Raw genomic sequence first — 15579 nt, 5'->3', positions numbered from 1 at the left:
CTGGACATTATACAGTAATGGAGGGGTCTGGTGATGACTGGAGAGGTGACACTGCTGGACATTATACAGTAATGGAGGGGTCTGGTGATGAGAGGTGACACTGCTGGACATTATACAGTAATGGAGGGGTCTGGTGATGAGAGGTGACACTGCTGGGACATTATACAGTAATGGAGGGGTCTGGTGATGAGAGGTGACACTGTTGGGTCATTATACAGTAATGGAGGGGTCTGGTGATGACTGGAGAGGTGACACTGCTGGGACATTATACAGTAATGGAGGGGTCTGGTGATGACTGGAGAGGTGACACTGCTGGACATTATACAGTGATGGAGGGGTCTGGTGATGACTGGAGAGGTGACACTGCTGGACATTATACAGTAATGGAGGGGTCTGGTGATGACTGGAGAGGTGACACTGCTGGACATTATACAGTAATGGAGGGGTCTGGTGATGAGAGGTGACACTGCTGGGACATTATACAGTAATGGAGGGGTCTGGTGATGACTGGAGAGGTGACACTGCTGGGTCATTATACAGTAATGGAGGGGTCTGGTGATGACTGGAGAGGTGACACTGCTGGGACATTATACAGTAATGGAGGGGTCTGGTGATGATTAGAGAGGTGACACTGCTGGGACATTATACAGTAATGGAGGGGTCTGGTGATGACTGGAGAGGTGACACTGCTGGGACATTATACAGTAATGGAGGGGTCTGGTGATGATTAGAGAGGTGACACTGCTGGGACATTATACAGTAATGGAGGGGTCTGGTGATGACTGGAGAGGTGACACTGCTGGGACATTATACAGTAATGGAGGGGTCTGGTGATGACTGGAGAGGTGACACTGCTGGGACATTATACAGTAATGGAGGGGTCTGGTGATGACTGGAGAGGTGACACTGCTGGGATATTATACAGTAATGGAGGGGTCTGGTGATGAGAGGTGACCCTGCTGGGACTTTATACAGTAATGGAGGGGTCTGGTGATGACTGGAGAGGTGACACTGCTGGGACATTATACAGTAATGGAGGGGTCTGGTGATGACTGGAGAGGTGACACTGCTGGGATATTATACAGTAATGGAGGGGTCTGGTGATGAGAGGTGACCCTGCTGGGACTTTATACAGTAATGGAGGGGTCTGGTGATGACTGGAGAGGTGACCCTGCTGGGACATTATACAGTAATGGAGGGGTCTGGTGATGACTGGAGAGGTGACACTGCTGGGACATTATACAGTAATGGAGGGGTCTGGTGATGACTGGAGAGGTGACACTGCTGGGACATTATACAGTAATGGAGGGGTCTGGTGATGATTAGAGAGGTGACACTGCTGGGACATTATACAGTAATGGAGGGGTCTGGTGATGACTGGAGAGGTGACACTGCTGGAACATTATATAGTAATGGAGGGGTCTGGTGATGATTAGAGAGGTGACACTGCTGGGACATTATACAGTAATGGAGGGGTCTGGTGATGACTGGAGAGGTGACACTGCTGGGACATTATACAGTAATGGAGGGGTCTGGTCATAATTAGAGAGGTGACACTGCTGGGACATTATACAGTAATGGAGGGGTCTGGTGATGATTAGAGAGGTGACACTGCTGGGACATTATACAGTAATGGAGGGGTCTGGTGATGACTGGAGAGGTGACACTGCTGGGACATTATACAGTAATGGAGGGGTCTGGTGATGACTGGAGAGGTGACACTGCAGGAACATTATACAGTAATGGAGGGGTCTGGTGATGATTAGAGAGGTGACACTGCTGGGACATTATACAGTAATGGAGGGGTCTGGTGATGACTGGGGAGGTGACACTGCTGGTATATTATACAGTAATGGAGGGGTCTTTTTATGATTAGAGAGGTGACACTGCTGGGACATTATACAGTAATGGAGGGGTCTGGTGATGACTGGAGAGGTGACCCTGCTGGGACATTATACAGTAATGGAGGGGTCTGGTGATGACTGGAGAGGTGACACTGCTGGGACATTATACAGTAATGGAGGGGTCTGGTGATAATTAGAGAGGTGACACTGCTGGGACATTATACAGTAATGGAGGGGTTTGGTGATGACTGGAGAGGTGACACTGCTGGGACATTATACAGTAATGGAGGGGTCTGGTGATGACTGGAGAGGTGACACTGCTGGGACATTATACAGTAATGGAGGGGTCTGGTGATGATTAGAGAGGTGACACTGCTGGGACATTATACAGTAATGCAGGGGTCTGGTGATGACTGGAGAGGTGACACTGCTGGGACATTATACAGTAATGGAGGGGTCTGGTGATGATTAGAGAGGTGACACTGCTGGGACATTATACAGTAATGGAGGGGTCTGGTGATGACTGGAGAGGTGACGCTGCTGGGACATTATACAGTAATGGAGGGTCTGGTGATGAGAGGTGACACTGCTGGGACATTATACAGTAATGGAGGGGTCTGGTGATGAGAGGTGACACTGCTGGGATATTATACAGTAATGGAGGGGTCTGGTGATGACGGTATCATTATGTGTCAGGTTCCTATAAGGTGTCAGGATGTGGCGGTCTATTTCTCCATGGAGGAGTGGGAGTATGTAGAAGGACACAAGGATCTGTACCAGGACTTGATGGATGATCACAGGCCCCGCACATCACCGGGTAAGAGAAGACTGCTTTTGTACTTTTTATGTATTTTGTGTGCTTTATATTCCCACTTTAGTCTTTGCCCCACACAGATGCTATTTAATTATGTATTTACAGTTTTTCCTTCTTTTTGCTCTCCAGATAATCCTATTAGCAGTAATAGTCCTCCCGATAATTCACCATCAGATCTTGTGAATGAAGATGACGTAGCCATGGACACCGATTCAGAGACAGAAAACTTGGATGCACAGGACCCTAGAGACCTGCAAACGATTTCCAGTGAAACCATTACTGAAGAAGCTTCTGGGTATGAAAATGGACACGTGAGTGATGTAGATGATACACAACTTTATCCCTGTATTCGTATTAAGGAAGAGCCCTGTGATGACTCATGGGATGGAGAAGACCTCCTGGACATATCTACTCACTCAACTGGTCAGCTTCATATCAAAGAGGAACCGTCCTCATATGATGAAGAAGATCTTATAGACGCCGTCGTATATAACCCCCCAGATCACACACAACACCATCCTTATCCTTATATTATGGAGGAATCGGTCACATGCGGAGGACAAAGCCCAACACAACTCAATATGTATACATCCACAGGTCCTTCTCAGTACCCTCCTATCCATGAAGACGAAGAACGAGCCTCATGTGACCTCACAGACCCCATTTATAGTCCCACTGACCATACACAACAACACTCTGCTCATAATACAGAGAAACCAGCCTTATCCAACAAAGAAGACCATAATGACACCACCTTGCCTACACAGTTTGTGCCTATTCGTATGAAGAAGGAACCAGATCGTTTACGGTCCAAAATTCAGAGATATCCTACACGACGATCTACGCCTAGTCTTGTTAATCATCGGGAACCAACTTCACACAATGGAAGAAAGTGCAAAAACTTAAAAAGTACTGTTGTGGAGCCACCAGGAACATCGGAGATTTCAGGGCCACCCCAAACTGATAACAATACAGAGAAGAACAACAGTTCTTCGGTCTACTCGGTGCGTCAAGGTACCGACACCGTGGAGATCTTGTACCACTGTCCCAGTTGCCATAAAGGCTTTTCCAGTAACTTGGCGCTTGCTCGACATCAGGTCATTCACACAGTAGACAAAGTGTTTATTTGTACCCTTTGTGGGAAAAGCTTCACGGAGATGTCCTTCCTGATCAAGCACCAGGTCATCCACACGGACCTGAAGCTGTGCGTGTGCCCGGTGTGCGGGGGCTGCTTCTACAGCGAGACGTCACTGGCCAAACATCAGAGGAGCCACTCGTTGCCCTCATTCTGCAACACGTGCGGCCGATGCTTTTTCGACAAGACTGAGCTGGAAATACACGAGCGGAAGCACATGGGCAAGCGGCCCTTCACCTGTCACCTGTGTGGGAAACATTTTTTAGCCAAATCGGTTCTTAACAAACACATGTTAACTCACGCGCAGGTCGGACTGTCTAAATGATGCACGCATCGGGAAGGGGGTAAAAGCTGATCTTGCCTCCACCTTTGTCACTTGAGATGATATAGACAGATTTTAGATATCACCTGACTTGATGTGTACCAGTTTTGATCAGTCAGGGTCTCAGTGTTCAGACCCCAACAATCTGTTCTGGCGACCAAGACCATCCCATAGACAACTGGTCTCCAAGCTGTGGATCTCTAATTGTTGCAAAACTCCAACTCCAACAGTGTTGGCTGTCCGGGCATACAACATTTGGAGGTCCACAGTGTGGAGACCACTGACCAACATTGTAAGTTTGTCTTGGTGACGTGGTAAAGAGCCAGGATAGAATCGAATTGTTAACTCAATGAAAAAGGGAAGAAATTGCCAAAATGCGTTGACTCTTTCTACCTCAGTCACCGTCGTTGATCATAAATCCCTCTCTTCCTCCACTGTCCTGTTCCATTAAAGTGGTACCTCACTGCCCCAGAGTTCGGAACATTTTGTTGATGTCACGGCCACGCCCCCTCATTGCAAGTCTATGGGAGGCAGATGTCACGCTCCCTCCCATAGACTTGCATTGAGGTGGCTTGACAGCACGACCCCCCCAGCCTGCACCCAGCGTTCGGAATAAAATGTTCGGAACGCTGGGGCAGTGAGGTACCCCTTAAGTCGTGTTTATTCTGCCTACATCTCCCGTCTTCCTCCTCCCATCAGTTCATTTTAGTTCTTGTTTTGGAATTTTCCTTATTTTGCTACAAATATGAAGAGGATTTGTAGATGTTTAGGTGACGTCTTTCGATGGTTTCCTCACGTACATTCCCTTCTCATCTCGTCTGACTTTTGCGTACGAACGTCTCTTTCTTATTACACAAAGGGGAGAAAATATTTCCTGACTGGTAAAGAACTGACCGATCAATGTATTTATGTCCCAAACCATAAAATATTATTTCACCTTTTACCCTTGTGTCTTCATTGTCGTCATGTGAGCTCAGCTGTCACGGATGGTTACTTATAGCTGTTACCTAAGGGTTTTGTCAGAGTATGTTCACATAGGGCTGGGCGGTATACCGGTTCATACCCACATATCACCCGCAAGCGCTGCCCTCCTCGTCCTCCTGTTTGTTGCGGGCGGCCGGCGCTGACACTCTATACTGTACGCTGTATCCCTATGCCGGGGCTGCAAAAGATAAACAAAATAAACTTTAACTCCCCTTCCCCATTGGTCCGGACCTGCTTCCTAGGGAATGGAAGGTCGGAGAGCCGTCAGCTTATCAGCGATGTACCGCCTCGGCCGGTGATAGGTTGAGCGCACTGTCATGTGTCTCCAATGTTCACGTCCCCAGGAAGAGCATAAGGCCGGTGTAGCAACATGCGTTAAAGTTTATTTTGTTTACCTTTTGCAGCCCGGGCATAAGGATACAGCGTACAGTATAGAGTGTCGGCGCCGGTGGCCGCAACAAACAGGAGGACGAGGAGGGCAGCGCTTGTGGGAGATATGAGAGTATTCACCCCAATGGGGACAGCGCAGCGCAGCGCTTAATTTTGTGTGTGGGGGGGGGGGATACCGTTATATACCGTGGAACCCCCATAAGTTACAATAAATACCGTGATACACATATTTGGTCACACCGCCCAGCCTTATGTTCACATGGCGGAATTTCTGCAGAACTTCCGCATTTATTTTGCAGAATTCTGCGTTTTTTTCCGACAGAAATATCTGCAGAGTTTCCTTTAGACTTCTGCAGAATTCCTCAGTAAACGTATAAAGGGGGGCACATAATGTTACTAACATAATGAATTCTGTGAAGCCCGGTTTACTTCAATAGGATTTTCTTACAGAATTCTGAAAAATTATAAGACAAGACTTATATTTTTTGCTGAATTCGTTCGAATTGAATGGACAATTAACCCCTTCCTGACCCATGACATACATGTATGTCATGGGTCGGCTCCCATTCTATAACGTGGGGCCACGGCGTGGCCCCTCGTCATAGCGGGTCGGGCCCGGCACCTAGCAACGGCCTGGACCCGTGGCTAATAGTGCGCGGCAGTGATCGCGGTGCCGCACGCTATTAACCCTTTAGACGCTGCGTTCAAAGTTGAATGCCGCGTCTAAAGTGAAAGTAAACTAATGCCGGTTAGCTCAGGGAGTTGCTTGGGATCGCCGAGGCAAAATCGCAGCATCCCGAACAGCTTACATGACAGCCGGAGGATCCCTACCTGCCTCCATGCTGTCCGATCGCCGAATGACTGCTCAGTGCCTGAGATCCAGACATGAGCAGTCAAGCTGCAGAATCATTGATCCCTGGTTTCCTATGAGAAACCAGTGATCAATGTAAAAGATCAGTGTGTGCAGTGTTATAGGTCCCTATGGGATAACAATGATTTAGTATAAGAGATCAGTGTGTGCAGTGTTATAGGTCCCTATGGGATAATATTGATTAGTATAAGAGATCAGTGTGTGCAGTGTTATAGTCTCCTATGGGATAACAATGATCAGTATAATAGATCAGTGTGTGCAGTGTTATAGTCTCCTATGGGATAACAATGATCAGTATAAGAGATCAGTGTGTGCAGTGTTATAGTCTCCTATGGGATAACAATGATCAGTATAAGAGATCAGTGTGTGCAGTGTTATAGGTCCCTATGGGATAACAATGATCAGTATAAGAGATCAGTGTGTGCAGTGTTATAGTCTCCTATATATAACATTGCAAATAAAAAGTGAATAAAGATCATTTAACCCCCTTCCCTAATAAAAGTTTGAATCACCCCCCTTTTCCTATAAAAAAAAAAAACTGTGTAAATAAAAATAAACATGTGGTATCTTCGCGTGCGGAAATGTCCGAATTATAAAAATATATCGTTAATTAAACTGTATGGTCAATGGCGTACGCGCAAAAAAATTCCAAAGTCCAAAAAAGCGTAATTTTGGTCACTTTTTATATCATGAAAAAATTAATTAAAAACGATCAAAAAGTCTGATCATTACAAAAATTATACCGCTAAAAACTTCAGATCATGACGCAAAAAATGAGCCCTCATACCGTCCCATACGCAGAAAAATTAAAAAGTTATAGGGGTCAGAAGATGACTATTTTAAACGTATAAATATTCCTGCATGTAGTTATGATTTTTCCAGAAGTGCGACAAAATCACCTATATAAGTCGGGGATTATTATAACCGTATGGACCTACAGAATAAACAGAAAGTTTCACTTTTAGCTAAAAATGTACTGTGTAGAAACGGAAGCCCCCAAAAATTACAAAATTGTGTTTTTTCTTCAATTTTGTTGCACAATGAATTTTTTTTCCGTTTCTCTGTAGATTTTGGGGTAAAATGACTGATGTCATTACAAAGTAGAATTGGTGGCGCAAAAAATAAGCATCATATGGATTTTTAGGTGCAAAATTGAAAGAGTTATGGTTTTTTAAAGGTAAGGAGGAAAAAACGAAAGTGCAAAAATGGAAAAACCCTGGGTCATGAAGGGGTTAATTAAAAGGGTATTCCTGCTTTATACATCTTATCCCCTATCCAAAGGTAGGGGATAAGATGTATGATCGTAGGGGTCCCGCTGCTGGAACCCCCACAATTTCGGTACAGCCCCCGGCATTCTGTGCCTTCACTACAGCTGGCGCTGCCTCCGAGACATGACATCACGAGGGGGCATGGTCGTGACGTCACGTCTCGGCCTCGGAGGCAGCGCCCGGCTCAGAATGCTGGGTGCTGCACCGAGATTGCGGGGGTCCCAACGGCGGGATCCCTGCGATCATACATCTTATACCCCTGCGATTTCGGTGCAGCCCCTGGCATTCTGTGCCGGGTGCTGCCTCCGAGGCTGAGACATGATGTCGCAGCCATGCCCCCTCGTGATGTCATGTCTCAGAGGCAGCGCCCGGTGTAGTGAAGGCACAGAATGCCGGGGGCTGCACCGAGATTATGGGGGTCCCAACGGCGGGACCCCTGTGTTCATACATCTTATCCCCTGTTCTTTGGATAGGGGATAAGATGTATAATGTCAGAATACCCCTTTTAAGTGCAGAATTTTCATGTGGAAATTCTGCAGTGTGAACATACTTATTCAGTTAAAAAAAAACATAATGCTTTCCTGTCTGCCCTCGGTCTGACACCAGTAAAAATCCATTTATTTTGGGGTCCTAGCCCTGCACTTTTTATTGAGCAGTTGCTCAGTACAATTCCTAGAACGCATTACTTTCCTAGAACCAGAGATAGGCAAGCAGAGTCTGGCAAACCTGGTTTTGCTCTGAACTTTGGGGTGACAGCAGTTCTCCAAACCTTTGAAAATTGCCAGACTTGGCGGTGATAATAGCAGAAGGGACATTATGGTGCCTCAATGAAAGGAGATCGCATCAGGGTAGCCCAGCATACCTTGCAGCTATCAGCAAGATCACATGACCCTAGGTTATTCAATAATTTGCTTGCACTCATGTCATACAGCTCCTATGCCAATAGGACACAGCACAGGTGTGAGTTTAAGAGGTTAATTATGCATGCACTGCATTGTGGCTGCCATTTTGGAGAGAGAAAGCTAAGAGAGAACCAGGAATACAGATCCAAGAATGACTTCACATATCCGAGCTGAGCAAAGCTTTAATCAGTGGGCTGACCTCAGACAATGACGTCCTGTCACCTACAATACTGTGTCTATTTGTTTCACTACAAATCCCAGCCAGCAGTGAACAAGCCATAAAACTTTCACATTATAATACCTTGCTAACTGAGCAAAGCAGTGACCTGTATTTTAACATAAATATACATTAAAAGGCATTGTGAATTTGAAATGTGCATTTCTCGTTTAGCCCCATTGGGGGATACAGGAATCGTGGGTATATCTTGCTGACACTAGGCATAAAAAAAAAAAAAAGTCGGCTCCTCCCAGCAGGATATACCCCACCTACTGCCTCAGAGACACTCTGTTTTAGCTGTGTCCCTAGGAGGCACACACAGATCTGGTTATCTCCAGACCTGGTCTACTTTTATTATTTTCTAGTTTTTTAGAGTTTAGATATTCTCTCCCTTTTTTTATTTTTTCTAGGTTGGGGTGACAGGAGCATGGCGCTGCCTGATTCCACCACGTGCGTCTGAAGGGCACGGTCCATAGAGTATGGTCCGTTAACCCTTCCTCGACACCGACCAGCACCAGGTTGTACCTTGGGTCCGGGTCACCTATTGCCTCTGCTCGCCCCGCTTACTGAAGCCTGGTATGATGCAGTTGGCTTAGACTGGTTGAAGACTTCTGGGGAGGGAGGACTTCTTGGGAGGTAAGTATACCTTCCACATTAGGTGAGTATGCACCCCTACACACCAATCCCACTCCCCTTGTTGGGGCCTCTCAGGGGTTAATCAGTGGGCCTGCATGGGGCCTCTCAGGGGTTAATCGGGACCTGCAGGGCTCATACAACTTTATTGGGGTTTTTCTGTGTGGAGGGGGCACTTGGTGGGGTCTTTACATTTGTGACAGTCAGGCCAGGAGTTGGCTCAGAGGGGTAAAGCACCAGCTGACACAGCTGAGATAATGGCTTCCGGCAGCCGTCCCCACAGTTGGGAGACTGCTGCCGGCTTCTCCTACCTCGTGCGCCCGGTGGCGTTCGCGGGCGTCCGGCCCCTTTTTGTTCACGCTTAGATGCGTGTCTAATTCTAGCGCAGCGCGCACACGGGGGACATGATTCTGCAATCCCCAGCTAGTGCGGGCACAGTAGGCATTTTTCAGCCTCTCCTGTGCTAGCGCGCGCTGTGGGAGTCGGCAGTCGGCAAGCTGTCCTGCACTACTGCCAAGATTACAGGGACTTCAAGACACAGGGACCTGGGTGAGCTTGTTCCTTTTTCTTCTGTCTCTGGGTAGCTGACTTCTCTGTATTTTGCAATGTCCGCCCCCAGCTTTGAACCTTCTCACAGACAGGCGGCCTCTACTTTGGTCACTTACTATGCTTGCACAGGGTGTAAAGTTAAAATGCCGGGGGGTTCGGCTGAACCTACCTGTTCTGCCTGCTATTCCTCCCGCCCTACTCCCCCGACCCAGGATAGCCCCCAGGAGCGTGCGGACCATGAACCTGCCCCGGTTTCGGTGTCTTCTCTCTCTCCCAAACAATTCCTGATCTGGCGCATGTTTCCAGGGAGGTGGCTAAAGCCTTAAAGCACTCCTCCTTGCGTCCTACTCGGGAGACCAGTTCAGAGCTCTCACAGACGTCCCCGGGTCATTTATTCTGACTCCTCTCCTGAGCACAGGTCTTCCCGCCGCTCGCGCTCCAGGTCCCCCCTTCTAGGCAGCGTCCTCTGTCACGTGGTCACTCTCCAAGAGACCATTCTTGGTCCCCAGCTTGCCTTACCAGATCTGTGTCACCTTGATTCGGAGCCTCCACTAACCGTTCCCGGTCTCAGGGAGAGCTGGCAGACTCAGACTTGGCTCCACAATTGGATTCTGAAGAGCTGTCATCCATGTCAGACTTGGTGGACAGCTTGGTGTCAGCTGTCAGGGACAACTTCCATCTACAGGACCCTGGAACTCCGGACCCTGCTCCTGGAGTTTTCTTTACACGTATTCATCGCTCTCCCAAGGTCTTCCATCCTCTTAAGGAGTTTGATGATCTTCTGGAGACCCACTGGAAGCTTCCGGAGAAGCGTTTCCAAGGCACTAAATGGCTGAAGACTCTGTGTCCCTTTTCTCAGGACCTTGTCTCTAAATGGACCGTTCCACCATTGGTGGACCCCCCAGTCTCCCGTTTATCAAAATCCACCACCCTGCCGTTGGCAGATGCCGCTTCCTTCAAAGATCCCACGGACAAACGGGTCGAAAATATGGCGAAGTACGCCTTTGAGGTGGTGGAGTCCTCCCTACTTTCGACCTTTGCATTGACCTGGGTCTCAAAGGCCTTATCGATTTGGGCTTCTCAGCTCCGCCAAGGGGTGTTGTCCGGGGCCCCTCCTGATGATATGGCTGATAGTGCTCTCCAAATCTCCAAGGCAGGTGACTATTTATGCAAGGTTTCCTTGGAGTCAGCACGCTGTGCGGCAATCTAGTCGTCATCCGCCGTTCTATGTAGCTGAAAGCTTGGAATGCCGACTCGGCTTCCAAAAAGTCTCCACGTAAAGGCCTTTACTGGTGGCCGCCTTTTTGGCAAGAAGCTGGATGACATCATTTCTGAGGCTAAGGGCGGTAAGAGTTCTTTGCTTCCCCAGAATAAGGCGCGCCGCTCTACGGCTCACGGGGGATTTCGCAAGACGACTTCCTTTCGCCCCCCGGGCCCTGGGCAACAGGACAAGTCTGGTTCCTCGCAAGCTAGGCAGGCCCCGTCCTTCAAACCTCGCTCCTCCTGGAAGCAGGATGGCCGTTTCAGCCGTTTTTCCGCAAAGTCGGGGACTCGCAAGCCTACCTCAGCCTGAAGGGGCGCCCCCACCCGAGGCTCTCCCTCGGGTGGGTGGTCGCTTATCCCTCTTTTGGGATGTCTGGTTGGCACAAGTCCAGGATTCCTGGGTTCAGGGCGTCATCTCCGACGGTTACCAAATCGAATTCGATTCTCTTCCCCGGGATCCTTTCTCCTCGTTCGCCCTTCCTGGCTGCAGGTTTTTGCTCTGCCATTCGCACTCTGCTGCAGCAAGGAGTCATTGTGCCTGTTCCTTCTCAGGACCGTTTCCGAGGTTTCTTTTCGAACCTCTTCGTTGTTCCCAAGAAGGAGGGAACAGTCTGTCCGATTTTGGACCGGAAACTCCTCAATCGGTACCTTCGACTTCGCCACTTTCGGATGGAGTCACTACGATCGATTGTTGCATCAATGGATCAGGACGAATTCCTGTCTTCAGTGGACATTCGGGATGCGTATCTCCACATCCCAATTTTTCCTCCTCATCAGCGATTTCTACGGTTTGCCGTTCCGGAGGGTCACTTTCAGTTTGTGGCTCTGCCATTCGGCCTGGCCACAGCCCCCAGGGTCTTTATCAAGGTTCCGGCGGCTGTTATTGCCATCCTCCGCTCCCAAGGGGTGTCTGTCCTCCCTTACCTGGACGTCCTGCTTATCAAGGCCCCGTCCCTGGTCCAGAACGAGGAGAGTCGCCACATCACCCTGCAGGCTCTGACCAGTTTCGGCTGGCTGATCAACGAGGAGAAATCAAATTTTTCTCCCTCCCAGCCTCTGCTTTTTCTGGGCCTTCGGTTCGATACCTGGAGATCCCGGGTTTTCCTTCCTTCGGACAAGCGAAATGCTCTTCTGTCCGGTGTCCGCCTCTTGAGATGCCCACATCCAGTGTCCATTCGCTCCTGCATGACTGTGCTGGGCAGAATGGTGGTGACCATGGCGGCGGTTCCGTTTGCACAGTTTTGTTGCCGCCCACTTCAGTGGGCCATCCTGTCTCTCTGGGACGGGTCTCCCCTGTCCTTGGATCGTCTGATCCGTCTGCCCTCCTCGACTCGCCAGTCGCTTCTCTGGTGGCTCCGCTCCCCTCTTCTCCGGAGCGGTCGCTTGTTCCTTCCGTTGAACTGGCTGGCATTGACGACGGACACGAGTCTCCTTGGTTGGGGGGGGGGGGCGCGTTCTTCTGGACCAAACGGTCGAGGGCCGCTGGTCCCCTCAGGAAACCTGTCTTCCTATCAATGTTCTAGAGATCCGGGCCATCTTCCTTTGTCTCCGGCACTGGGAGTCTCTTCTCCGGGGCCGCCCGATCCGCATTCAGACGGACAACGCCACGGCTGTGGCGTACATCAACAGTCAAGGGGGCACTCGCAGCTACGCTGCAAAGGCCGAGGTGTCCAAGATCTTGATCTTGGTGGAGCGCCTGGTTCCCTCCATACCAGTGATCCACATCCCGGGGGTGGAAAACTGGGATGCAGACTTTCTAAGTCGCTCCTCTCCCAACCCCGGGGGAGTCCATTTGCCATCGCTGGGGTATTCCGGACCTGGACCTCTTTGCGTCCCGCCTGAATCGACAGGTTCCGGCCTTCGTGGCAAAGTCCCGAGATCCTCTGGCTCTGGCCACGGACGCTCTTGTCATTCCCTGGTCCAGGTTCACTCTCCCTTATCTGTTTCCGCCACTTCCTCTTCTGCCCCGAGTGCTGAGAAAACTCAAGGCGGAAGGCGTTTTGGACATTCTGGTGGCTCCAGATTGGCCACGCCGCTCTTGGTATGCCGACGTGGTTCGGCTCGTGTCGGACGTTCCTTTTCGGCTACCAGATTGCTTCGATCTTCTTTCTCAGGGTCCTCTTTGCCACCCCAATTCACTGCCACTACGTTTGACGGCGTGGCGGTTGAAACCGCGGTATTAAAAAGCCCGTGGTTTTTCCTCCGGGGTTATTCGCACCATGCTCAGGGCACGTAAACAGTCCTCGGCTAGGATTTATCACAGGACTTGGCGGGCCTATTTTTGGTGGTGTGAGACCCACTCGCTTTCTCCACTTCGTTTTTTTCTGCCGAATCTTCTGGCGTTTTTGCAGTCGGGCCTTGAAACACGTTTGGCTCTTAGTTCTCTCAAGGGTCAAGGGTCAGCGCTGTCTATTCTCTTTCAGCGACCTCTGACTTCCGACTCTTCTGTTCGCACCTTCCTTCAGGGGGTAGCTCATGAGATTCCTCCTTACAGGTCTCCTACTCCCCCTTGGGACTTGAATTTGGTCCTGAGCGCCTTGCAGTCTGCCCCGTTTGAGCCTATCCGGGACATTTCCCTTTGTTTCCTTTCTTGGAAGGTGTCCTTCCTGGTGGCCATGACCTCAATCCGACGGGTGTCGGAATTGGCAGCCCTCTCTTGTCAGCCCGCCTTCCTGGTTCTTCATCAGGACAAGGCTGTGCTCCAGCCAGTGCCTTCTTTTCAACCAGAGGTGGTTTCTTCCTTTCATCTGAACGAGGATATCGTTCTCCCCTCCTTCTGCCCTGCTGCATCTCATCCTAAGGAGCGTTCTCTCCACAACCTAGATGTGGTCAGGGCTTTACGGGTTTACCTTTCGGCCACCTCTTCCTTCCGACGGTCGGACTCGCTGTTCGTCCTTCCAGAGGGCCACCATCTCCAGGTGGATTCGGTCCGCCATTTCTGAGGCGTATCGTTCTAAGGGGAAGAATCCCCCATTCTGGGTTACGGCTCACTCCACTCGCTCTGTGGGGGCCTCTTGGGCGGTCTTTAACGGGGCTTCTGCCCTACAGGTGTGTAAGGTGGCCACTTGGTCTTCGGTGCACATGTTCACCAAATTCTACCAAGTGCGCACTTCTGCGTCCGCCGTTGCCAGTTTGGGGCGTAAGGTTTTGCAGGCAGCGGTGGCTTAGCCGTCCACTTGATTCCGGGTTGATTTGCTTTTCCTGCCCAGGGACTGCTTTGGTACGTCCCACGGTTCCTGTGTCCCCCAATGGAGCTGAACAAGAAAAGGAGATTTTTTACACTTACCATAAAATCTTTTTCTCAGAAGATCCATTGGGGGGCACAGCTCCCACCCCGCTGGTTTTTAGTTTGTTACCTGAGGGTCGGAGTCTGTTGGTTCACTTACTGGGCTCCCTCCGGACTCTGTAATTTTAATTAGTTCCTCCTATTGCTTTGGGACTAAAACTGAGTGTCTCTGAGGCAGTAGGTGGGGTATATCCTGCTGGGAGGAACCGACTTCTTTTTTTTTTTTTATGCCTAGTGGCAGCAAGATATACCCATGCTTCCTGTATCCCCAATGGATCTTCCGAGAAAAAGTCTCCTTTTTAGGCTAAGTTACGTGTATTTTCTAGACAAACTTTAATCTAACATATAGTATTTCTACCTGGGTTTAACATAACTACACAGTTGAAAGCATTAGGAGTGAACGCGGCATAGCCATAAGTTACATGTATTGTCTGGGTTTAATTAAAAAATATAGTGAATTGTAACTGGGTTTAAAGGGGTACTCCACTGGACAGCATTCGGAACATTTAGTTTTGAACGTTGTGTGTGCGCGCGCTGTGGGGGTTGGCCACGCCCCTTGAAATGTCAAGCCACATTACGGCCTGACGTCGCAAGGGGGTTGTGATGTGAAGTCTATGGGAGGGGGTGTGGCGACTGCCACACGCCCTCCCATAGACTTTAACTGAGGGCGTGGCCGTGACGTCACAACCCCCGCAGCCCGCACACAGCTTTTGAAAAAAAAAAATGTTCCCTCCCATGCCCCTCGTGATATCATCATGGCCTGACGTGGCCGACCCCCGCAGCATGCACACAGCGGTTGGAACTAAATGTTCCGAATGCTGGACAGTGGAGTACCCATTTAACATAACTACGAATTTCTAGCATTAAAAGTGAAAGCTGTCTAGTTTTGGGGTGACAAATCACCCCAAAAAAGATTTTAAAAAAATTACATTCAACAAAAAAAATATGTCTGGTAAAGGATTTGAGGATGGGGTAGAGAACAGAGTAAGAATGTTGGTGGCAGTACCAGCACCAGTACAGGTAGCAGCAGGTGCCTGGTGGGAGTAGAAGCATCTGTCACAGGTTCTCACAAGGGTTGGTGGTTTCACAGGATATTACGGC

The 15579-nt window shown here is 49.4% G+C and overlaps 1 protein-coding gene across 4 annotated transcripts in view; it reads left to right on the top strand.

Moving 5' to 3' along the window:
* Window positions 1-5076, top strand: part of LOC130282619 (oocyte zinc finger protein XlCOF7.1-like) — a 29371-nt gene extending 24295 nt beyond the window's left edge. For all 4 annotated transcript variants that reach the window (XM_056531052.1, XM_056531050.1, XM_056531053.1 and 1 more), the window contains 2 exons: window positions 2541-2661; window positions 2788-5076. In XM_056531052.1, coding sequence (XP_056387027.1) covers window positions 2541-2661; window positions 2788-4118 — 1452 coding nt within the window. In that variant the 3' untranslated portion in view covers window positions 4119-5076. The remainder of the gene's footprint in view (window positions 1-2540; window positions 2662-2787) is intronic.
* Window positions 5077-15579: the final 10503 nt, after the last annotated feature.

Source organism: Hyla sarda, chromosome 7 (genome assembly GCF_029499605.1).
Source record: "Hyla sarda isolate aHylSar1 chromosome 7, aHylSar1.hap1, whole genome shotgun sequence".
Classification (NCBI taxonomy): Eukaryota; Metazoa; Chordata; class Amphibia; order Anura; family Hylidae; genus Hyla; species Hyla sarda.
This window is presented reverse-complemented; position numbering and strand designations above follow the sequence as displayed.